The 26,470-nt window shown below is 41.2% G+C and overlaps 1 protein-coding gene across 3 annotated transcripts in view; it reads left to right on the forward strand.

Annotated features, from left to right (window-relative positions):
* nphp4 (nephronophthisis 4) overlaps positions 1-26,470 on the forward strand; it is a 215,703-nt gene that overhangs the window by 15,136 nt on the left and 174,097 nt on the right. For 2 of the 3 annotated variants that reach the window (XM_029723198.1, XM_029723199.1), the window contains exon 4: positions 24,506-24,675. In XM_029723198.1, coding sequence (XP_029579058.1) covers positions 24,506-24,675 — 170 coding nt within the window. Of the gene's footprint in view, positions 1-16,520; positions 16,827-24,505; positions 24,676-26,470 lie in introns of those variants that run through there. The other variant, XM_029723200.1, reaches the window with a different exon arrangement.

Consider the following 26,470-nt stretch of genomic DNA (forward strand, 5'->3'; position numbering starts at 1 on the left):
AATTGTAGAATGCACTTTGAATGTTCTTTGATGAAATTTGGAATGACTTGAAAAGGAAATCATTACTATGGATGTTGAGACATTTGACGATAGATGCTCTGAAATAATTGACCATGTTTCGGAACTCCTGGTATATTAACGAAAAATATTCTAGGCTACTCTACTGCAAAAGGCATAGTTTAGGTCCACCTGAATGGTCAGAAACAATTAACAAATCACATTTCTGATCCCATCAGCCCCAGACAGTCATAACACATATCACATCTTATCAGGATTATAAAGTGGCCAAGGTCTGGTTGTTTCAGGCTGCAAGAGGCACTTTAATTTTCATTTGATTTGGGCTGCTGCACTGCATTCATGTTGGTGTTTATGAGTGGCAAATTGCTGTTTGATATCCAAATAAAGTCTCGGCATTCTATCTGAGCAGCGGGGGAGCTCAGTGAAATTGCATAGGTCCTGTCAGCCATGATGGATTGGTTTTAATATCAGGCAGGGAGAATGACTCAAACAAACAGAGGGATTAAAGGCAGAAGGAAAAAGCTCCTATTAAATCTCTCCTCTCTGTCTCGCTCTTTTTCCAGACATAAGTGAGGCATTATCATCATATCAATGAGGATGTTCATGTTTAAGGTGTTTATGGACACAGAATTGACTCCTCAGGTGGAACTTTTAATCACAGAATAACTACTTTTATTTCAGTGTTTAACTTCTCATGTTTAGATTTGAGATGTTGTCTATTTTTGCTTAATTGCCTATTCATGAGCAGAGAAAACAGAAATAATGTTTTGTTGAATGCGATCATAAAAAGATTGTAGCGATCGTAAGGTTTGCAATTGCATTTGCAACCATAGAATACAGTGAGCTCCAAAAGTATTGGGACAGTGACACTTTTTTATTTTCTTCAATGACAATGAGGTTAAAGTGCAGACTTCAGCTTTCATTTGAGGATATTTTTATCCATTTCATAGTCCCCCTATTTTAGGGGACCAAAAGTATTGGGACAAAATTAATTTATGTGTATTAAAATAGTCAAATGTTTTAGTATTTGGCCACATATTCCTAGCACGCAATGATTACATCAAGCTTGTGACTCTATAAACGTGTTGGATGCATTTGCTGTTTGTTTTGGTTGCGTTTCAGATTATTTTTGTGCACAATAGAAATGAATGGTAAATAATGTATTGTCATTTTGGAGTCACTTTTATTGTAAATGAGAATAGAATATGTTTCTGAACACTTCTACATTAATGTGGATGCTACCATGATTACAGATAATCCTGAATGAGTCGGGAATAATATCATACCCCCATTACAATAAAAGGGGTTAGCATTTTTTGGGGGGGGGTATGATATTTATGCTTTAATTCATGATTAACTGGTTCCTCAAGTGTCCCAGTTATGTAAACCAGCTCCTTGACTCATTTTGTCTGTAGGCCTTGTTAATAGTACCTGCTGAGCTTATTGGTGGAACTTGACCTTTTTAAGTTGTTTTGGTGATATCAGAGATGCTATATATAATGACAAGATGGTCTTGTCTCCGTCCTAACAATGGGAGTCAAAGGCTGGAAGGCAGACGGTCTGCTTATCGCAGTATTCCCACGTGGACAGATTCTGATGGGTGTGGACTCTCTCACTTCGCCTCTTCCTCTGGTGATATTAACAGTTCTCTAATTCTCCACCTCAAGTAAGTTTGAGACAATGTCAGTTTTGGGCAGTAGATGGCACTGTTGTGCCATAGGTGGCCTGAGGATTGAGCTAGGCTAATGGAGGTTGAAGTATGTAGCTCTGTTCTGTAGTTCATCCTCTCATTCTGATCACTCCATTTTATTCCATCTCTTTCCAAAAACAAGCACAATTCAATAGTGTAGAAATTGTACCTGGGAGGACGCACAGCTTTGATGCACTGTACTCTATGTTTGAGTGATAAAGGCCTTTTTGTTCTGAACACACACTATTACATAGCTTCAAAACGGTATGTATTGAAAGGCAGTGAGTCACTACTGGGAGAACATTTGAACATCAGTAAGTAGAATAATTTTGTTTTTGCATTCGAGCTCTCAAAAGAGCACAGTGGTTTCTTAAGGAGAAATCCCCACTGAGCTTAGAGCACATAATAGCAGATGTGCGTTAATGGTAGACATCACACATTTGTCCATTTAACTAAACTTAACCCCCGGACCAAAATGGATCAAATAAAACCAGTGCTACCAGTTGTCGAAAACAACCCAAATTCCTCACTTCCCAACTTCTCGTCGACATGTTACATCCCTTTGTACTCTTCTCTCACCTCTGCTCTCACCCAATCCACACAGGACGACTGATCAAAGCACACACAATTCTGAAATTCCATATGTTTATGTACATCAAAAAGGGAACTGGTGGGACTTTGGGTTTCTCTGGTTAACTCCTCTTCTCCCTTTTTGACTGCTGTGCTCAAGAGATCCCACTTCAATTATACATGGAGCTGGTTGGGGCCTGTGCTTTGCCTGGCTGGGAGTGATCAATATTTCAGCTCCTGTGGGAGTAAACATCCCGTGGAGCAGCTGCTCCTTAAAGGCTTTCCACACTCCAGTGGCAGGCTCCATAATCTACCGCTGTGTGACCAAAGAGAGCATTTCAGACCCTGCCATCGTCACCAGAGCAGCCAGGACAGAGGGGCGATGAGAGGAGAGGTCTCGCTCTCTCTTGTTTTGTACTCTTTCTCTCCCTCTCACTGACATACGTGCGTACACACAATGCTATGTGCTTGGCCCATTATTCTGCTATCACTCCCCAGGGGACTTTGTGTGGGGATAAAGAGAGACCGCGAAATAGAGATGTAACAGGGGAACGAGCGAGATTCGGGAGGGAGAGAAGAAGAGACTCCTCTCCCAGTACAGAGTGGCTTGGGGGTTTGACATGTAAATGTTCTCTGAGTTGGAGTGGTGGCATTAGTAGCCCCTTCTCATCATTGTTTCCATGCCTCTCCAGAATGCATGCAGCAGCCTGTTGTCCCTGTCAGAGATTAAGAGGGCAGTTCTTTGCCGGGGACTAAAGTGTCAGGGCCGACCCGGTGACATATTGACACCGTCATATTGACACCTCATCCATGAGTATGAGATTCTGTCATTGTGACATAGCTGCGGGCATTTAAAGTCCTAGTTGTTGTTGTTGTCTGGGAATGACAGCCAGCAGAGGAGATATATGGTGCACAGGTGACAAGAACTTTGCTGATTGAGAGGACTTTACTAGGTTGCTTCAGTTTGTTTAATGGAATATACAATAGGCCTACCCTACCGAATGCATTTTTGGTCATGATTTTAATTTGCAATGATGGCCTTCATTTGTCAGACTGTGGACAGCTAGGATGTCTCCTCGAGCAAAACATGAAGGAAAAAGGAAACCGCACACTGCTCTTGATGGTATTACTGATATTTAATAAGCTTACGTATCGGCCTAACGGCCTTCGTCAGAGCTTTTGTGAATTTTCTGAAAACAGCACCTCTATGTAGACATAGCCCCACCCAAACAAAGATGATGAAACTCGCTTTTCCCCCAAAAAATTATATTGTGTCATCTCAAGGATGAGAGAGCAGGTTGTGTGTGTGTGTGTGTGTGTGTGTGTATATATATTATATGTGTCACACGTGTGTGTCCTTTGAGTCACACATGCCAGAACTCACGCTCTCCCAAATGAAGGTAAGCAATTTTTACAGTACATTAAACCCAGCCTTGCTCCTGATACTGGACCTAAAATGCATGATTGCTAGCAATTAACGGTCACTAATAGGGCAAGCAAGACACTAAATGAGGAGATGAAACTTAAAGCAAGGCAGTAATTATGAGATATGGGTCACCTAGGAAATCATTTAGCAGCCACTGCTTGTTAACGATGTTCTTTTGACCCATCAACACTTTAGATTCCTTCCCTAATGTAGCCTCTGATAAATAGATTTTTTTCCCATGTCTTGGGTTCAGTAGTGGTTACATGTGAGATAAGTAGGTCTAATGAACCTTTGTGTAGTGCTTAAACACACACACAATTAAAAAATCTAATCACCATACCTGATGGTTGTACTAGTGACGGTAACGTCAAACGCAGCTGAGCATATGTCTTAGTGCAGGATTTCATGCACCGAGTGACAAGTTCTTTTTTTAATTATTTACTTTAACAAGAAGTCATAGGCACAGTGTTACGAACCGGCTCAGAGTTCGCAACAAAAGGGAAACAACGTGGAGACAAGGAGTATCAAAAAATATATATTTATTAAGTAAAGTAACTAAGAACAATGAACAATGGTGTGTGTAATCAGTAATCAGTAGTGTAAGTGAGTGTTTTGCAATCCTGAATGTAATAATGCAGGGTATTGTAAGGGTGCCAAAGCAAACAACCAAAAAGCCACAACTAGCACAACCAAAAACAACAAGGTGTCTGCATGGAGAGAGACTTCCCAATGAATATGGAAGAGGTGCCTTTATCCTGGGACACACCCGGGCCCAGGGGTTTTCCATGTAGCTGACGACCCTCCCAACTCCGCCCACCGGCATCCTAATAAGGAACAAGAGCAAAGAGAGAAAATACGGCAGACAGAGTGGGAGGGTCGTCACACCCCCCCCCATAAAACCGGGGACCAACAAGGGCCCCGGAACAACGTACCAGCCTCTGCGTCCCAAATTGACACAGCCTCTGCGTCCCAAATTTATGAGAGGTTACATGTTCACCTTCCACTTGCCCCAGCCAACCTCCTTCTCCCCAGACCTCAGCAACCTTTGCGCACAGGAAGCAATGTTTAAGAGGAAAGAAGAACACAAGACCAGGAGGGAACAGACAGGAAAGTTAGAACATGACAAAACCAAACAATGGTCAGTCACATAACACTCAGGAACAGGGCACACAAGAGACCACATCAGCTACAAACATCTCCCAACGGTTCATAGTCACTCCAACGGTTCATAGTCACTCCAATGGTTCATAGTCACTCCAACGGTTCTGCTGAGCACACCAGACCACAACAAGAGAAAATGCAATCACACCGGGCACCACAGAAAAGAGATGAGATATGGAGCTTCCCCAAAACCTACAATAACTCAACCCTAGTCTTCATGCAGATTTGCGGTGGGTAATTATGCACTGTAGCCCGCTGGCAAGGAAGTAACCCCCCAGCACGCTGGTAGATTCCACCAAGCCACGGATGTGCCCCCGAGACAACTGCTCAGTCCACAGACACCACACAAAAATAACAAACATTAACAATACCCAACATATTCCAAAATGAAACACGTCGCTAAGCCTATCAGGGGAAAAAGGCTATAGCTCCGGGTGATAAGGTTCACTACCCTATCCAAATCTCCCACCGAGGTACACAGCTGATTGTACTCGCCTCCTCAGACCAATGTCCCAACAGCGAGTAGAACAAGCGTTTTCCAGGCTGGGCAGGGCCTGGAAACCAACCAATGTACTCTCTCCAACGCAGCACACAAACCAAACAAACAAAGGCAACCAGTACTGAGCACCAAACTCAAACTAACTAAATATACAAACAAAGCACCTACAGAATTTAACATACCTCCATGTTTTCTCCCAAACACAAGTTCAAGATCCCTGATGAGCTCCCACTTGTTACGAACCGGCTCAGAGTTTGCAACAAAAGGGAGACAACGTGGAGACAAGGAGCATCAAAAAATATATATTTATTAAGTAAAGTAACTAAGAACAATGAACAATGGTGTGTGTAATCAGTAGTGTAAGTGAGTGTTTTGCAATCCTGAATGTAATAATGCAGGGTGTTGTAAGGGTGCCAAAGCAAACAACCAAAAAGCCACAACTAGCACAACCAAAAACAACAAGGTGTCTGCATGGAGAGAGTCTTCCCAATGAATATGGAAGAGGCGCCTTTATCCTGGGACACACCCGGGCCCAGGGGTTTTCCATGTAGCTGACGACCCTCCCAACTCCGCCCACCGGCATCCTAATAAGGAACAAGAGCAAAGAGAGAAAATACGGCAGACAGAGTGGGAGGGTCGTCACACACAGTTTCATGGCAGGAGGTTGCCTTGAGTTAGTGTATCCGGACCCCTTGACTTTTTCCACATTTTGTTTTGTTACAGCCTTTATAATACAATTGATTAAATAATAATTTTTCTTCATTAATCTACACACAATACCCCATAATGACAAAGCGAAAAAACTGGGAAAAGAAAAATAAATCTTATTTGCATAAGTATTCAGACCCTTTCCTATGAGACTCGAAATTGAGCTCAGGTGCATCCTGTTTCCATTGATCATCCTTGAGATTTTTCTACAACTTGATTGGAGTCCACCTGTAAATTCAATTGATTGGACATGATTTGGAAAGGCACACACCTGTCTATATAATATCCCACATTTGACAGTGCATGTCAGAGCAAAAACCAAGCCATGAGGTCAAAGGAAGGTCAAAGGAATTTTCCGCAGAGCTCCGGGACAGGTGTGGTGGCTAATTTCTGCATTACCAAATGAGGAGAGTTACAAACTTCACACACCAGTCAGAGTTATACTTAAACTACATCTTTAATAATAAGAGCTTTGCAAAAGCACTTGACTTTCAATGATGCGCCATCTCTAATGAACCATTGAAAAAGTGACAACACAAAAGTACAAAGATCTTTTATAGCCAAGATACACCCCTCTCAACGTACATGTTGAAGCACAGATCTTCGGAACAGTTCACAAAGGGACTTTATATTTGAGAAAGGAGTATCCCTTAGCCAGATAACATTCGCTATAAGTTATTGTTCAGTTTGGTACCTATGACGAGGTTGTAATCTCGTTCCTGGTACTTCATAGTACAAAAACACCAACTCATCCAATGGCATATATCAATTGTCAACTCTAGATACTCCCATCTCAAGTAAACCCCCTCTTGATCCCACTCCTGGACAAGCTCACTGAGGGGAGTGACTTGCGCACATACATTGTGGAGACAAATAATTGGTTCCCCATTAATCACACCATCCCTTCACATGGTTTAAGAATAGGTAAAGACACATTCACATATGAAGACAATGTTCCATTCTGTCCTCTTCCCTTTCTGATATTCTGCATAGCACCAGGGATATGTGAAAGACAAGCCTGACCTCTCCCCTCTCTGGGCCCCAAGTGACTGAGCCCTAGCTAAGGGAAAAGTGCCACTGCCAACACCAGAGTTCAAAGGGATACATTCTAATGACAAGTATCTCACATAAGCATACAGTCGTATGAAAAAGTTTGGGCACCCCTGACAATTTCCATGATTTCCATTTATAAATAATTGGTTGTTTGGATCAGCAATTTCATTTTGATCTATCAAATAACTGATGGACACAGTAATATTTCAGTAGTGAAATGAGATTTATTGGATTAACAGAAAATGTGCAATATGCATCAAAACAAAATTAGACAGGTGCATAAATTTGGGCACCCCAATAGAAAAATCATATCAATATTTAGTAGAGCCTCCCTTTGCTGAAATAACAGCCTCTAGATGCTTCCTATAGCCTCTAATGAGTGTGTGGATTCTGGATGAAGGTATTTTGGACCATTCCTCCTTCCAAAACATCTCCAGTTCAGTTAGGTTTGATGGTTGCCGAGCATGGACAGCCCGCTTCAAATCATCCCACAGATTCTCAATGATATTCAGGTCTGGGGACTGGGATGGCCATTCCAGAACATTGTACTTGTTCCTCTGCATAAATGCCCGGGTAGATTTTGAGCAGTGTTTTGGGTCGTTGTCTTGTTGAAATATCCAGCCCCAGCGTAACTTCAACTTTGGGAATAATGTTGAAGAATCAGTCACAAGAATCTGCTGATATTGAGTGGAATCCATGCGACCCTCAACTTTAACAAGATTCCCAGTACCGGCACTGGCCACACAGCCCCACAGCATGATGGAACTCCCACCAAATTTTACTGTGGGTAGCAAGTGTTTTTCTTGGAACGCTGTGTTCTTTTGCCGCCATACATAACGTCCCTTGTTATGACCAAATAACTTAATCTTTGTTTCATCAGTCCGCAGCACCTTATTCCAAAATGAAGCTGGCTTGTCCAAATGTGTGTTTGCATACCTCAAGCGACTCTGTTTGTGGCGTGTGTGCAGAAAAGGCTTCTTCCGCATCACTCTCCCAAACAGCTTCTCCTTGTGCAAAGTGCGCTGAATTGTTGAACGATGCACAGTGACACCATCTGCAGCAAGATGATGTTGTAGGTCTTTGGAGGTGGTCTGCGAGCTGTTTTTGACCGTTCTCACCATCCTTCGCCTTTGCCTCTCCGATATTTTACTTGGCCTGCCACTTCTGGCCTTAACAAGAACTGTGCCTGTGGTTTTCCATTTCCTCACTATGTTCCTCACAGTGGACACTGACAGCTTACATCTCTGCGATAGCTTTTTGTAGCCTTCCTCTAAACCATAATGTTGAACAATCTTTGTTTTCAGGTCATTTGAGAGTTGTTTTGAGGCCCCCATGTTGCCACTCTTCAGAGGAGAGTCAAAGAGAACAAAAACTTGCAATTGGCCACCTTAAATACCTTTTCTCATGATTGGATGCACTTGTCTATGAAGTTCAAGGCTTAATGAGCTCATCAAACCAATTGTGTGTTCCAATTAATCAATGCTAAGTAGTTACAGGTATTAAAATCAACAGAATGACAAGGGTGCCCAAATTTTTGCATAGCCTATTTTTCACATCTGATTTAATTTCATACAACTTAATATTGCCACACTAAAAATCTTTGTCTGGACAATACCCCAGTACTCAGCTTTTATTAGAAAATGAATGGCATGCCACTGTGATCATTTGCTGTGATGACAGAGTAAATTATTATGCAGCCTCAGAGCGGTGCCCAAATTTTTTCATACGACTGTATTATGCAAATAAAACATCTTAATTATCTATGTTACCCAACTAATTCTGATTCATCCGCCACACAGGATTGTGTCGAGGCACAGATCCGGGGAAGGGTACCAAAAAATGTCTGCAGCATTGAAGGTCCCCAGGAACATAGTGGCCTCCATCATTCTTAAATGGAAGAAGTTTGTAACCACCAAGATTCTTCCTAGAGCTCACCGCCCGGCCAACCTGAGCAATCGGGGGAGAAGGGCCTTGGTCAAGGATGTGACCAAGAATCCGATGGTCACTCTGACAAAGCTCCAGAGTTCCTCTGTGGAGATGGGAGGACCTTCCAAAAGGACAACCATCTCTGCAGCACTCCACAGTCAGGCCTTTATGGTGGAGTGGCCAGACGGAAGCCACTCCAAAGTAAAAAGCACATGATAGCTTGCTTCTCTCATGAGAAGTAAGTTGTATGGGCTGATGAAACCAAGATTGAATTTGGCCTGAATGCCAAGCTTCATGTCTGGAGGAAACCTGGCACCATCCCTACGGTGAAGCATGGTGGTTGCAGCATCATGCTGTTGGGATTTTTTCAGCAGCAGGGACTGGGAGACTAGGCAGGATCGAGGGAAAGATGAACGGAGCAAAGTACAGAGAGCTACTTGATGATAACCTTTCCAGAGCACTCAGGACCTCAGACTGGGGCGAAGGTTCACCTTCCAACAGGACAATGACACTAAGAACACAGCCAAGAGAACGCAGGAGTGGCTTCGGGACAAGTCTCAATGTCCTTGAGTGGACCAGCTAGAGCCCGGACTTGAACCCGATCGAACATCTCTGGAGAGACTTGACAGAGCTTGAGAGGATCTGCAGAGAAGAATGGGAGAGACTCCCCAAATGTAGGTGTGCCAAGCTTGTAGCTGTAATCGCTGCCAAAGGTGCTTCAACAAAGTACTGAGTAAAGGGTCTGAATATTTATATAATGTGATATCAGTTTATTTTTTGTAAATTGAATCCCTTTTAGAATAAGGCTGTAACATTACAAAATGTGGAGAACGTCAAAGGGTCTGATTACTTTCTGAATGCACTGTATATTCTAAGCAGCAATGAGCAAGTGAATAACGTAAAACCCTATACTACCACACAGACCGACACATATGGACTAAATCACAGAATGAAGTATTGGTCGTATTCATTCGGGCTCACTGTACCTTAGCAAACATTTTTTTTTTAATGGAAAACAAAAACAAGCATTTCTTATTGGACAGGTTCAGCTAGTCCCTCCCTGTTTCAGTCCATTTGCTGGCCTAATGAATATAACCCAGCTCTTGCATATTTAAATATTCTCTGGAAGCGACTGGAGCTCACTTGCTCACTCAGGTTACATAGCAGTGTTTTAGTGCCATATGTTCAAAGGGCAGCGTGTGTACATGTTCGGTCCAAATGAACAGATGATTCCTGCTCTGCTCATTACGGCTTTGCTATTTTATGACGCTGAGGTAGCTGACTCGTGTTACCTGTGCCTGTCTCCGCAGCCTGCATGTAAATGCCCTCTGTTTGCCCCGTTTCTTGCTCTGTCTCTCTTTCTCATGGGGAATCTCCTTGGTTTGACGACCAGCCTCTGTCAATTATAGCGTCCTTACAAAGAACCCTCCATGCTAAAAGACATTTACAAGGGCTTTGTTTACTGTATTTTCAGTATGAGTGAAGGCCCTCGTGTGCTCAGCCTGGGTTGTATTTATTTGGCACCAAATGGAACAGAATGGACTGAAACGGGGAATGACAGAAAATATACACTACCGTTCAAAAGTTTGGGGTCACTTAGAAATGTCCTTGTTTTTGAAAGAAAAACACTTCAAATTGATCAGAAATACAGTGTAGACATTGTTAATGTTGTAAATGACTATTGTAGCTGTAAACGGATGATTTTTAATGGAATATCTACATAGGCGTACAGAGGCCCATTATCAGCAACCATCACTCCTGTGTTCCAATGCCACGTTGTGTTAGCTAATCCAAGTTTATAATTTTAAAAGGCTAATTGACAATTAGAAAACCCTTTTGCAATTATGTTAGCACAGCTGAAAACTGTTGTCTGATTAAAGAAGCAATAAAACTGGCCTTCTTTAGACTAGTTACGTATCTGGAGCATCAGCATTTGTGGGTTCGATTACAGGCTCAAAATCGCCAGAAACAAATAACGTTCTTCTGAAACTCGTCAGTCTATTCTTGTTCTGAGAAATATTCCATGCAAGAAATTGCCAAGAAACTGAAGATCTCGTACAACGCTGTGTACTACTCCCTTCACAGAACAGCGCAAACTGGCTCTAACCAGAATAGAAAGAGGAGTGGGAGGCCCCGATGCACAACTGAGCAAGAGGACAAGTACATTAGTGTCTAGTTGGAGAAACAGACGCCTCAAGTCCTCAACTGGCAGCTTCATTAAATAGTACCCGCAAAACACCAGTCTCAACGTCAACAGTGAAGAGGCGACTCGGTGATGCTGGCCTTGTAGGCAGAGTTCCTCTGTCCAGTGTCTGTGTTCTTTTGCACATCTTAATCTTGTCTTTTTATTGGTCAGTCTGAGATATGTATTTTTCTTTGCAACTCTGCCTAGAAGGCCAGCATCCCGGAGTCACTGTTGACATTGACACTGGTGTTTTGCGGGTACTATTTCATGAAGCTGCCAGTTGAGGACTTGTAAGGCGACTTGGCAATTTCTCGCATGGAATAGCCTTCATTTCTCAGAACAAGAATAGACAGACGAGTTTCAGAAGAAAGGTCTTTGTTTCTGGCCATTTTGACCCTGTAATCGAACCCACAAGTGCTGATGCTCCAGATACTCAACTAGTCTAATAAAGGCCAGTTTTATTGCTTCTTTCAGCAGGACAGTTTTCTTCTGTGCTAACATAATTGCAAAAGAGTTTTCTAATGATCAATTAGCTTTTTAAAATGAGAAACTTGGAGTAGCTAACACAACATGCCATTGGAACACAGGAGTGATGGTTGCTGATAATGGGCCTCTGTATGCCTATTCCATTAAAAATCTGCCGTTTCCAGCTACAATAGTCATTTACAACATTAACAATGTCTACACTGTATTTCTGATCAATTTGATGTTATTTTAATGGGCAAAATATTTGCTTTTCGTTCAAAAACAAGGACATTTCTAAGTGACCCCAAACTTTTGAACCGTAGTATACATTTTTCCAATTTGTCGGTTCGCGTATTCGAACCAGCGACCTTTCAGTTACTGGCCCAAAGCTATAACCGCTACCTTAACTTGTTAGGTTTTATAATAAAAATGACATTCTGAACAATAATACGAAGGGGATTGGACATCTACCCCAAAATCCAAGAGGAAATACGCAGGTGATGAATTTGAAATGTCAGTGAGGCAGTAGTTTAGGGTCCACTCCTATCACATCCATGTTGGTCTGGGATTAATTCGCTCCAAACACTGCACATTTACAAAGATGACAGTCAGATGCCAGATAACATCGTCCCACAAAACAGTAAAAAGCGCTGGTTTGTTATAACGCGGAGAGCCCCGATGATATGTACTCAATGTTGTATAACAAACCCCCTCTCACACACAGTTAATTTATCTGTCACCCACAACACAGCGGCTGACTATAATCCCCTATATGCTGACAGGCTACTGCTGCTGCTTCTGCCTTTGCTGGTGCTGCCTGGGCTTTAGAGCTATAGTCTAGATGATGATGTTTGAATCCAGCCCTATTACAGTTCTTTTTGCCTTTGTCATATTCACAGGAATATTTACCCCTGTGACACTCGATTAATGGTTTTGTTGACTAAGTTGCTTGAGAATAACCTCTCATTAGGTAAAACATATGTTATCCCTGGCATTGCCGGCGCGCAAGCTGTTTTCCCATTGACATCCTCGCGCTCCTGTGGCGACGGGAAGGGGCAAGATGTCAAACAGCATTTCTGCAAGGTTCTGAGTGTGTGACAGTGCGGTGCTAGTAGGCCTATTTGGAATGAGTTGGCTCTGCTTGTTGCCTAGACAATGTTGGTGACATAGATCCTATCAATTTTGTGTAATGTATAAATAGCCTCTAAAATAAAGTGCCTTTTACAATGTATTCACATCCCTTGACTTTTTCCACATTTTGTGGTGTTACAGCCTGAATTTAAAATGAATTAAACTGATATTTGTGGTCCTTGGCCTACACACAATAGCTCATAATGTCAAAGTGGAATCATGTATTTTAATATTTTTTTAAACAATTTAATAAAACAATTTAAGCTAAAATGACTTGAGCCAATAAGTATTCAACCCTTTTGTTATGGCAAGCCTAAGTTCAGGAGTAACAAGTCCCATAATAAGTTGCATGGACTCACGCTGTGTGCATTAATAGTGTTTAACAGGATTTTTGAATTACTAAATCTTCTCTGTACCCCACACAATTATCTGTAAGGTCCCTCAGTTGAGCTGTGATGTTCAAACACAGATTCAACCACAAAGACCAGGGAGGTTTTCCAATGCCTTGCAAAGTAGGGAACCTATAGGTAGAAGCAGACATTGACTATCCATTGAGCTTGGTGAAGTTATTAGTTATTAGTTACACTTTGTATGCTGTACACTCAGTCACTACAAAGATACAGGCATCCTTCCTAACTCAGTTGCCGGAGAGGAAGGAGACCACTCAGGGATTTCACCGTGAGGCCAATGGTGACTTTTTAAAACTGTTACAGATTTTTATGGCTGTGATAGAAGAAAACTGTTCCCGAGTGGCTGAGTTTACAGTTTTGCCTTAAATCTACTTAAATCTATGGCAAGACCTGAAAATGGTTGTCTAGCAATGATCAACAACCAATCTGACCGAGCTTGAAGAATTTTTAAAAGAATAATGAGGAAATGTTGCACAATCCAGGCAGCGGTGTAAAGTACTTAACCTCTCTGGGCCAGTGGGACGCTTGCGTCCCACCTACTCAACAGCCAGTGTAATCCCGTGGCGCGATATTCAAATACCTTAGAAATGCTATTACTTCAATTTCTCAAACATATGACTATTTTACACCATTTTAAAGACAAGACTCTCGTTAAGTCATACCACAGATTCTCAATTGGATTGAGGTCTGGGCTTTGACTAGGCCATTCTAAGACATGTAAATGTTTCCCCTTAAACCACTCATGTGTTGTTTTAGCAGTATGCTTAGGGTCATTGTCCTGCTGGAAGGTGAACCTCCGTCCCAGTCGCAAATCTCTGGAAGACTGAAAAGGCTTCCCTTAAGAATGTCCCTGTGTTTAGTGCCATCCATCATTTCTTCAATTCTGACCAGTTTCCCAGTCCCTGCCGATGGGTGAAAACGATGGGGATGGTAATCTCAGGGGTGATGAGAGGTGTTGGGTTTGCGCCAGACATAGCGTTTTCCTTGATGTTTAAAATGCTCAATGTTAGTCTCATCTGACCAGAGTACCTTCTTCCGTAGGTTTAGGGAGTCTCCCACATGCTTTTTGGCAAACACCAAATGTGTTTGCTTATTTTTTTCCTTAAGCAATGGCTTTTTTTTCTGGCCACTCTTCCGTAAAGCTCAGCTCTGTGGAGTGTACGGCTTAAAGTGGTCCTATGGACAGATGCTCCAATCTCCGCTGTGGAGCTTTGCAGCTCCTTCAGGGTTATCTTTGGTCTCTTTGTTGCCTCTCTGATTAATGCCCTCCTTGCCTGGTCTGTGAGTTTTGGTGGGCGGTCCTCTCGACAAGTTTGTTGTGGTGCCATATTCTTTAAAAAAATGTATAATGAATTTAATGGTGCTCCGTGGGATGTTCAAAGTTTCGGATATTGTTTTTTAACCAACCTTGATCTGTACTTCTCCACAACCTTGTCTCTGACCTGTTTCGAGAGCACCTTGGTCTTCATGATGCTGCTTGCTTGGTGGTTGGTGCCCATTGCTTAGTGGTCTTACAGATACTGGGGCCTTTCAGAACAGGTGTATATATACTGAGATCATGTGACAGATCATGTGACACTTAGATTGCAGACAAGTGGACTTTGCCTAATTATGTGACTTCTGATGGTAATTGGTTGCACCAGATCTTATTTAGGGGTTTCATAGCAAGGGGGATGAATACTTTTGCAAGGCACTGTAAGTATATTTAAAACCAAATAACTTTACTCATGTAGTATTTTACTGGGTGACATTTGCTTGAGTCATTTTCTATTAAGGTGTCTTTACTTTTACTCATTGACATTTGGGTACTTTTTCCGCCATTGAATCCAGGTGTGGAAGGATCTTAAAGACTTACCCAGAATGATTCACAGCTGTAATCGCTGCCAAAGGTGCTTCTACTGTCAGGCTGGTTTTAAGGATCGGGAGACAGGTGCAGGAATGCGTAATGGGGTTATTATAGACACAAATTACAGTGTGCCATGTGAAGGCACGGGGAGAAAGACCAAACCAATACGTATACAAAACACAGGGTAGAAAGCCAAAGAAAAGAGTGATGAGTACCTCGAATAAATACACAATCGAACAATGATTATAACATGGGACGAGACCCGTAATCATCTGTGCAATACACCCGGGATGAAAGCCAAAACAACACAGCACAGGTACTCACACGACCAATGGACATTGTTCACCATTGTCCTGTTGATAAATGTTACAAAGGGCACACTTATACAGATACTAATCAAATGGAATAGGGGCCAGGTGTGCGTAATGACAGCTCCATAGGGATCAGTGACATCTACAAAGTATTGACTCAGGGGTGTGAATACTTATGTCAATGAGAGATTTCTGTATTTCATTTTTTTTTTTAAATCCAAAATTACTAAAAACATGTTTTCTCTTTGCCGTTATGGGGTATTGTGTGTAAATGGGTGAGGAAAAAAATATAATAAATCCATTTTGAAATTAGGCTGTGACAAAATAATGTGAATACTTTCTGAAGGCACTGTATATGTTAACAGACCATAAATGTCAGAATGTAGCTTTTCTTGGAAAGCTTTGAGTGGTACTGTACAGCATTATACAATATCATCAGTATTTTTGAATTTATAACTTATCTAAGTCTTAATAGCCAGTGTATGGCTGTGGATTGACTGCATTGTTTGAATGGAATGTTTGCATATTGGTAGTTAATTTGAAAAAATGTAAGCAATAATTTCTCTAAAACTTTGTGGCTGCCTAGATAACAAACATACAGTGCAGATAAATTCATTATTAATGGGGCTTGCGAAGCAGGGGTCCCCACTTTAAATCTTCTACATACTTCTTATTATTTGGAACGCTAGTCCTCTACCGTTTAAGCTAGAAACGAAGTTCAAACTTTTTAAAACGTGTCGACTGGTCTGTATTGAGTTGCTTGTATACAACTTTTTGATATATTTTATACTTTTTAAGCTGTCAAACTTTTTGTGCTTCTATTTGTCTTCCATCCACATTAATGGGAGTTCCTCAGCATTCTAAAGGTCCCATTGTGACAGCTTCCCTCCCAACATTCTATTCTATTCACTGTTTGCCAACAACCTACACAAAAAGTTAGGTGGTATGACATCTTTGACTACTTCCCTGCTATTCAAATCTGAAATCGTAACAAAATGATCTGGTACTGATCAAACATTACAGCTGTTTTAGTAACTGCATAGACAACATTTTCTGTGAACTTTTAGAAACAACTGCCATTTTGACCACTCCCCCAACAAGTTAGACAAGTTCGAGCATATGAAATCTTTGTCTACTTGTCTGCTATTTAAATCTCAAAATCAGAACAGAAATATCATCTACCAATCAAGTTACAGCTGTTTATTAGAGTTTAGGGTGTTGAAAAGTAACAGCTCTCATGTCTGTTACTATGTATACTCATTCACAGAACCGTCATTATTTTCTCTCGTTTCAACACCGACTGCACTTTTTGACGGGCCACAACAACCAGAAACAGCATGTTAGCAAAGCTTGAATGAATGAAGGAAAATGAGATGGCTACCTTTGCATCTGACTAACGTTACACTGCATAATGCCAACAAGACAAGGTGAGTCCTATATAATAAAATTCTAGGTTCTATTCGTATGGTCCCTCTCCATTTCATTGTATTTGTTTCCTAGTGAATACACCCTAGTGACAAACGGGTTGCACTGAAAGGTCTATCACGCACTAGCTAGGGGGTATAGTACTGAGGTAGCTAAAGTATCAGTATCTTTTAGCTGGATGCTTCTCGTACCTTTGGTTAGCTAGCCATCTATCACACACCTTACTTTACACATTCACTGTCGACAATGTAAAAGATGGAACACAACTTCACTTGCCCACACGCAAAAGGCTACCCACCAGATAATTTAGTTTCTCATGGTCAGAGTCCTTTAGGTGCCTTTTGGCAAACTCTAAGTGGGCTCTCATGTGCCTTTTAACTAAAGGACTCTCAGACCAGTATTCAACAAAATTATCTGGTCTGATGAAACCAAGATGGAAATCTTTGGCATGAATGCCAAGCGTCACGTCTGGAGCATACCAAGCACCGCTCATCACCTGGCCAATACCATCCCTACGGTGAAGCATGGTGGTGATAGCATCATGCTGTGGGGATGTTCCGTCTGGCCATTTTACCATAAAGGCCTGATTGGTGGAGTGCTGCAGAGATGGTTGTCCTTCTGGAAGGTTCTCCCATCTCCGCAGAAAACTCTGGAGCTCTGTCAGAGTGACCATCAGGTTCTTGGTCACCTTCCAGACCAAGGCCCTTCTCCCCCGATTGCTCAGTTTGGCCGGGTGGCCAGCTCTAGGAAGAGTTGCTGGTTCCAAACTTCTTCCATTTAAGAATGTTGGAGGCCACTGTGTTCTTGGGAATCTTCAATGCTGCAGAAATGTTTTGGTACCCTTCCTCAGATCTGTGCCTTGCCACAATCCTGTCTCGGAGCTCTACTGACAACCAAAGGGTCTGAATAGTTATGTATATAGGGTATTTCTGTTTTAGTTTTTTTCAATAAATTTGCAAAAAGGTCTAAACCTTTTTTCGCTTTGTCATTATGGGGTATTGTGTACATTGATCAGAAATGTTTTATTTAATCCATTTTAGAATAAGGCTATAATGTAACAAAATGTGGAAAACGTGAAGGGGTCTGAATACTTTCTGAATTCAACAACTTTACTTCATGTAATGTCACCATCTAGTTATTTTTTAGCATGCTACTTTTACACTGTTTTAATTCACAATGTCATTTTTTTCCTGCTTCATATACATCATCTCCAGCACCACCCCAACATCAACAGTGAAAAGGCAGATTTCTATACTATGTTTTGTAGTAAAAAAGATAGAGGAAGATAAGTCTTTCCACGTAAGGCCTACTCATAATTGGTTAAAATCACACAATGCATACCAACGATGTCATTGCAAACACTTCGCTTCCTGTTTTTTTTAATTTATTATTACACAACATAGAAATGAGGAAGAAACGTTAATGCGCATTCTGAGTTACAGCAAACTTGTCTGGCCGCTGCAAGTTTTGAGGACATGACACACGGACACCTCCAAGCACTCTGCTCCTAATCTGCAGCTTTTTTGGACTGTAACCCTGCAGGGAGATACATATTTTGACATCTACTTAGGCATAATAAACACTTCAGCTTTTTTATCAACTGTCAATTTCCGTATACGATTAGAAGTATAGCCAGGTTGTCACACCCCTGATAACAACACAGTATATTCATCAGATAAGTAGGCTAAAGAGGAAAACTTATTTCAGTTTGGTTGTGTGTGAACTTATTTCAGCTTTCACACACAACTGTAGTTTAGACATTTCTGTAGCCTATTCTGTTCATTCAGTTAGCATCAGTGTTTTTTGTATTTTCCTGCTACTTTTTGAAACGGCACAGGAATGCCCCTGTCTGTGTGTATGCGGTGCTCGCGCATGTGTAGCTGTTAGCGATAACGCTAATGATAAACTTATTCTGGTAGACATGGAAAGGCTTTCCCAAAAACCTACAAAAGTAGCCTATGCCTACCTGGCAGAATGATGTCATGATCAATTGCATCAAATGGAAATTTGTTTTGCTAACTCTGCAACCACATGAGCGCTACAGGAACATTGTTGCACTTCATTTAAAAGATCACTACACCCATAAATCCAAAAGTCTTCTATTTTTTTCCAAACCTTAAAAGTGGTCTCCTGATGTGGTTTAAGCATTGTTGTGGACCAATCTTAATAAAACCTGCAATATGTGACTTTTTGTGCAGCCCAACCAAATTCAGTTTTATAGATCTGTCATTCTCATTGAAGCAAGTCTAAGAAGCGGTAGATCTGTTCTATGTGCGCTATGATCTGTTCTATGCTTCCTGTTATGAAGTTTAGTTTTTGCGTCTTTTACATTCAGTTTTGTACACAACCTGAAAAGTACAATATTTTCGGTTATGGAAAATATACTTTTGGCTATGTAGTGTATGTGGACACCCCTTCAATCTCCATAGACAAACATTGGCAGTAGAATGGCCTTACTGAAGAGCTCAGTGACTTTCAACATGGCACCGTCATAGGATGCCACCTTTCCAACAAGTCAGTTCAAGCAAATGTGGATGAGGAAACATCTAAGAGCAACAACGGCTCAGCCGCAAAGTGGTAGGCCACACAAGCTCACAGAATGGGACCGCCGAGTGCTGAAGCGCGTAGGGAGTAAAAATAGTCTGTCCTCGTTTGCAACACTCACTAGTGAGTTCCAAACTGCCTCTGGAAGCACCGTCCGCACAAGAATTGTTTGCAGCAAAGGGGGACCAACTCCATATAAATGCCCATGATTTTGTAATGAGATGTTCGACGAGCATACTTTTGGCCATGTAGTGTATTTAATGGCGGTAGACGGTACAATGATTCTCTACACTATACTTGCTTGTTTTGTCACAAACTGAAATTAGGCGCATAATTAGATTTTTTTGCAACCATGAAATGGCAAGTGATTTCTGCATAGGCATCTTTAAAAAGTGTGATTTTTGAGAGCGACCCCCCCCCCCCACCGTTGTGAAAAATAGTGTTTTCATTATTTAAAATTTCAACAATGCCTCAGTTGTTTTCTGTGCTCTATCACTACAGTTGTCATATACTGTGGTATTCTAGTAGGAGAGTGTATAAAAGTGTAGTTGTCCGAGTGTAGTTATTTCTTATGAAATTTGATTTAACTGCCCGACAGTAATAAGGTTGATATATTAGTATATCAAATGAATCAGAACAATTATTTTACTACAATTAACGTTGACTAAATGTAACTGCTTTGATTTGAAAGAGCTAAATCATGTTCCACAACTTAATTCATGTAAAGTTACCATCTAGTTTTACACTATCTTACCACAGCACTGGCAAACCATGGTTGACCAACTCCCTGACCAAAATGTCTGACCTTTATTCCATCATAAGATGGCTCATGTCCATTCTAGTATTCTAATTCTATGGTTGGTGATTTGAAGTTTCACCGAAGTCAATTAGAATGTAATTCAAGTGACAGCATCTGCTATTTGATGGTGGGTGTGTGGCCTGCCCCTCACAATAATAGCCTATAGATGTGAAGTGAAGAATATTCTGATGAATGATAACATTGGTATTGGAAAACTGTGCCTTTTTGTTTGAAGGGGTCAAAGTTACATGGCACCCGTTGATACCCTTCTTTTGTTTAAGATCTCAATCATGTTAGAGTTTGCGTTTGCTTGTTAAACTCTGTCCTCCAGGTATTGGAATCCCTGCAAATTGAGAAAGGCTATTTGAATAAGAGCAGTTGAATTGGAAGGGAATCAATTTGGAGGAGAATCAAAGAGAAGCTCTAGACAAAGAAGGACTCCGTCTTTGAATTGGAAATCCATGTTCTGAACCATGTCCACCACAATTCAAATCAGTATTATCGCAGCGGAGTAAACTTGAGTAAACATTATAGAAAATATGAATTCCTACAACTCTGTTTATTCAAACCAATTACAGGGAAGGTTTTCAATATATGGATATTGAATTAAATACATTCTTTGTGGGGGGGTGTTACATTTCCTAAGCCCAGCCGGTTTTAGTGTTTGCCAACACATTTCTCTGTGCTTTCAACGCACACATGCATGCACACGCACGGAAGCTGTGCACGATGGCCATTCTAGAACGAGACAAGATTACTATTTGAAAAATATCTATTTCAATTCATGCACCCCCAAACTCATTTTCTGTCCTACATAATTTCTAATCGGACTCTTCCATGGCGTTTTAGTATTGGATTTCTCCATACTAATTCAGAGTCAGCCATGCAGAATTCTAAGACATTGTCAGCCATCACTTTCTGGATCATTGAATTGTTCTTGACACGGTCAAGTGCATAATGTGTTAATGATGAATCATGTACCAAGTTGAGATCTTTAAACTGCGAGGCACAATGTACTTGATGCTATCTTCCGAATAGCAAAGGCCTGGCTGACAAGCCAACCTCTCTTTCTCTCTTTCCTTTTTGTTTTTTTTTACCTCTCACATCTCTCCATTTTTATGCAGCTGCATTTGAAAAATGTCCAGGAGGTGATTTTGAGTTAAAACATGTTGTGCACTAAATGGCGAAGATAAAAGATTGATGTGGGTAAAATGCGATGCCCCTGTGGTTTGGAATTTGAATACATCTCCGCCTACTCGGAGCAGCCGACAGAGTAAAAATGAACAGGCTGAGGCACGGGGGTCATCAGAAATTGCCTCTGTATTTCAAGCTTGCTTACCTCTTGTCGTCTTTCACTCAATTACATTTTTTCCTGTTCTGGATGTTGGAAACAAACAGGCTTACGGGACCAATAGATCACAGAATGTGTTGGCTAATTTACCATGCTTAACTCTCATGCTGTACATTTAAAGCAATACAAATATAGACTATAGGCTATGTGTGGCTTCGAAGATGGTTATTTTTATCTCCCTATATTATTATTCTCCTAGTCTAATTTGTTATTAAGGCATAGGCTAGCAATGCTCTTTCGGGAAATACAGGGCATTGTCATGCTGAAAGAGTAAAGGGGGATACCTAGTCAGTTGTACAACTGAATGCCTTCAAATGAAACATGTCTTCCGCATTTAACCCAACCCCTCAATCAGAGATGTGCGGGGGGCTTCCTTAATTGACATCCACGTCTTCGGCGCCTGGGGAACAGTGAGTTAACTGCCTTGTTCAGGGGCAGAACGACAGATTTTCACCTTGTCAGCTCAGGGATTCCATCCAGCAACCTTTCGCTTACTGGCCCAACGCTTTAACCACTAGGCTGAAAGGGCCTTCCCCAAACTGTTACCACAAAGGTGGAAGCACAGAATTGTCTAGAATGTCATTGTATGCTTTAGCGTTAAGATGTCCCTTCACACGAACTAAGGGGCCTAGCCCGAACCATGAAAAACACCCAAAGACCATTATTCCTCCTCCACCAAACTTTACAGTTGGCACTATGCATTGGGGCAGGTAGCGTTCTCCTGGCATCCGCCAAACCCAGATTCGTCCGTCGGACTGCCAGATGATGAAGCCTGATTTATCACTCCATAGAACACGTTTCCACTGCTCTAGAGTCCAATGGTGGCGAGCTTTACACCACTCTAGCCGACACTTGGCAATGAGCTTTGTGATCTTAGGCTTGTGAGCAGCTGCTTGGCCATGGAAACCCATTTCATGAAGCTCTCTTCTTGTACTGACATTGCTTCCAGATGCAGTTTGGACCTCTGGAGAATGCATGGCTGTGCGCTCGATTTTATACACCTGTCAGCAACGGGTGTGGCTGAAATAGCCAAATCCACTCATTTGAAGTTAAGTGAGAATTTCCAAAAAGCCCCTCTCTTACAAGGGGGTGTACCTGTGAAAATCCTTCTTTATTAGGATGCTATATTTGATGCTCTCCTCCCCCCACTGAGATAGGATCTCTGCAACCCTGGGTGTCTGTTTGGCTCTCATTTACAAACCAGGGAAATATCTGGAGACAAACTGCACTGGCACACCCAGAGAGAATTTCACAAAAAATAACAAATATAAAAGAACACATGTTTTCATGAGAAATAATCACCCCATACTAACCGCATTAAGCTATTGAAAATACTTGTTATTATCAAGATGAATGTGAGGACTTTGGCTACCTCTTTGCTTGAAAATAAAGGTGTGATTTTTCTGATATCTTCTTCACCCACTTCCTCCATATTCTTCACACCCACGGATCTTTCTCTTTTGAAAGTGTATGTTTCTGTTCCTTCACATCAAGTGCAATAATACCTACATTTATCATAAGTACCTGAATGTAATATGTAGTGCAACTGTATCTCAATGTGTCAGTCATTCAGTTCACTTTGAGATGAACACTCGCTTTCTCTTTAAATAAATCAGATCAAGACTGAACTGTGCGATTGTAGTAGGGAGTTGTACTTTCCAACAGGCCAATATTCAACAGAGTACCAGTCAAAAGTTTGGCCACACCTACTCATTCAAGGGTTTTCTTCACTATTTTCTACATTGTAGAATAATAGTGAAGACATCAAAACTATGAAATAACACATATGGAATCATGTGGTAACCAAAAAAGTGTCAAACAAATAAAAATATATTTTAGATTCTTCAGAGTAGCCACCGGTTGTCTTGACAGCTTTGCACACTCTTGGCATTATCTCGACCAGCTTCACCCAGAATATTTTTCCAACAATCTTGATGGAGTTCCCACGTATGCTGAGCATTTGTTGGCTGCTTTTCCTTCACTCTGTGGTCCAACTCATCCCAAACCATTTTAATTGGGTTGAGGTCTGGTGATTGTGGAGGCCAGCTAGCCAAATAGCCCTTACACAGCCTGGAGGTGTGTTGGGTCATTGAAAAACAAATTATAGTCCCACTAAGAGCAAACCAGATGGGATGGCGTATCGCTGCAGAATACTGTGGTAGCCATGCTGGTTAAGTGTGCCTTGAATTCTAAATAAATCACAGACAGTGTCACCAGCAAAGCATGTCATGTCACCAACAAAGTAGTTTAGCGCAGAAACCGAGGTAATTAATTACAATGACCATAATCCATTGCGGGCCTACTTGTCTGGTCTGTGTTTCTTTTACGCCTGCTATGTTAGTTTAGTGTGGGGCAGACACGGAGAGGGAGACAGAAGAATGCACAATCAAGAGGGATAAAGAGCAGTTGCTTTGAGGTATCTCTACCTAAAAATGCATGATCGAAGTGATTGATCGTTGGTATTTAGCAGTCAAAAGTATACCTTATTTATTTTGAAGAACTACTAAAATAGTGATTTTGTCAGACAGCATAGGCAGCAGCTTTATAAAGATGAGATGATGACTGGGAATGAAATAAAGTCAGCAAATAAAGCAAATGTAATATACACAGCTGAAATTATATAATAAATTATGGTTAATACCATCAAGGGCCCTTTTTTAATTGTTTTAATTGTGGATTTTATTTTATTGAAACCAAATCGAAAACTGTATTTTTTTTTATTGTCTAACCGAACTGTCCTCAAAATGCATTTATCGCTCAGTACTAGCTCACTTTTCCTTTGCAGGTGGTGTAGTAGTTCATGATCAATTGTGCCTGTCTTTTTTTGCGTACCGCACTGTTTAACCTCAATACTAATCCTACTAATACTAATGATCTTGGCACTCACTCACTCATTCAATCATGTCTTGTCCTGTGTGTGTGTGTGTGTGTGTGTGTGTGTGTGTGTGTGTGTGTGTGTGTGTGTGTGTGTGTGTGTTCCATTGAAGGTGGTGTACCTCCACACCTCTCTGCGTCTACCAAGCGTGGTGGCCGTGGTGGAGCTGGTGGCGTTACAGCCCAGGGCAGACGGCTCCCAGCATGCACTGGGGTGCGGCTTCGCCATCCTGCACCTCTTCTCCAGCATGACAGAACCTCAGGCCACCGAGGGGGACAGAAGGTGATTATCTATGTCCCGATACACAACACACACCTTAATTACAGTCTCAGAATTTTCCCATCAAGAGCCATGTGAAGGATTATCATGGGAGTTTATCAACTCGTAGGTCAATTCACCATCAATTTAGCACATGAAGGAAGATAGAAAAATATTTGATTCCTGAATTTATTGATACTGAATAAAAACCCCTTCCGTCATTGAGGGAAGAAAAAATCTAGTGTACTTTTTCTTGTAGGAAATAGGTCTATTCAATGTTGTGTAACACTTAAAACCGACAGGTATAATACTTGTATTATTACTGTATACTTGTACCTCTATTAGCCTGGAGGAGGACCATAGGCTCTGAAGGGTGGCATTTATATCAGTGTCACGTGCCGAGAGTATTTGGGGGCTCCGAGTAGGGCTGGGCGATATATTTAAATGTATGTTTTAATGAGAATCAAGGTTTTGTTATTTTTCTTTTGTATTCATCTGAACAAAGTGGACAGGCCAACATGCTTTTCAAACAGTTGGAGACCGACAGAAGGGTGTGTTCATAACAATTCAACTGTTCATCCTTGTTAGCTAGCAAATAGATCCAATTTGGGCTTTGGCTAAACTTAAAATATAAAGATTAGCTGGCTAATCACTAGCACATGGGCTTCAGAGACTGTTGCTGAGACCTGTGTTCATTTTCTGTAGCCTAATGCCTACTACAATAACTTAATCATTATTAGTGAATGTGCATTATGCATGGTTCTAGTTAAATTTGTAACAAAAAAGGGCATTTTCATAGACAATCTGGAAAACCAGATCATTGATTATTGCAAAAAAAGCAGGTTAAACTATTTTGATAAAATAATTAAATTATTAGTGGGTCTTATGGTTGTGGAAGGCTTATAGTTATAGCCTAGGTATAACTTCACAAGTCCTGAATTCATTAGATTATTACTGACTGTTTGAAATGCAGTGTATTTGACCTTTTAATTGAACAACGCTTGTTTTGAGCACCAGTCAAAAGTTTGGAAACACCTACTCATTCAAGGGTTTTTCTTTATTTTTACTATTTTCTATGTTTTAGAATAATAGTGAAGACATCAACACTATGAAATAACACATATGGAATCATGTAGTAACCAAAAAAGTGTTAAACATACCAAAATACATTTTAGATTTTAGATTCTTCAGGGTAGCCACCTTTTACCTTGATGACAGCTTTGCACACTCTTGGCATTCTATCATCCAGCTTCATGAGGAATGCTCTTCCAACAATCTTGAAGGAGTTCCCACACATGCTGAGCACTTGTTGGCTGCTTTTCCTTCACTCTGCGGTCCAACTCATCCCAAACCATCTAATTTGGGTTTAGGTCAGGTGATTATGATGCAGCACTCAATCTCTCCTTGGTCAAATAGCCCTTACACAGCCTGGAAGTGTGTTTTGGGTAATTTGTCCTGTTGAAAAACAATTGATAGTCCCTCTAAGCGTATCACTGCAGAATGCTCTGGTAGTTATGCTGTTTAAGTGTGCCTTTTGAATTCTAAATAAATCACAGACCGTGTCACCAGCAAAGCACACCTCCTCCTCCATGCTTCACGGTGGGAACCACACATGCGGAGATCATCCGTTCACCTACTCTACGTCTCACAAAGACACGCGGTTGGAACCAAAAATCTACATTTTGGACTCATCGGACCAAAGGACAGATTTCCACCAGTCTAATGTCCATTGCTCGTGTTTCTTGGTCCAAGAAAGTCTCTTCTTCTTATTGGTGTCCTTTAGTAGTGGTTTCTTTGCAGCAATTCAACCATGAAGGCC

Source organism: Salmo trutta, chromosome 30, assembly GCF_901001165.1.
Source record: "Salmo trutta chromosome 30, fSalTru1.1, whole genome shotgun sequence".
In the NCBI taxonomy this organism is placed as follows: Eukaryota; Metazoa; Chordata; class Actinopteri; order Salmoniformes; family Salmonidae; genus Salmo; species Salmo trutta.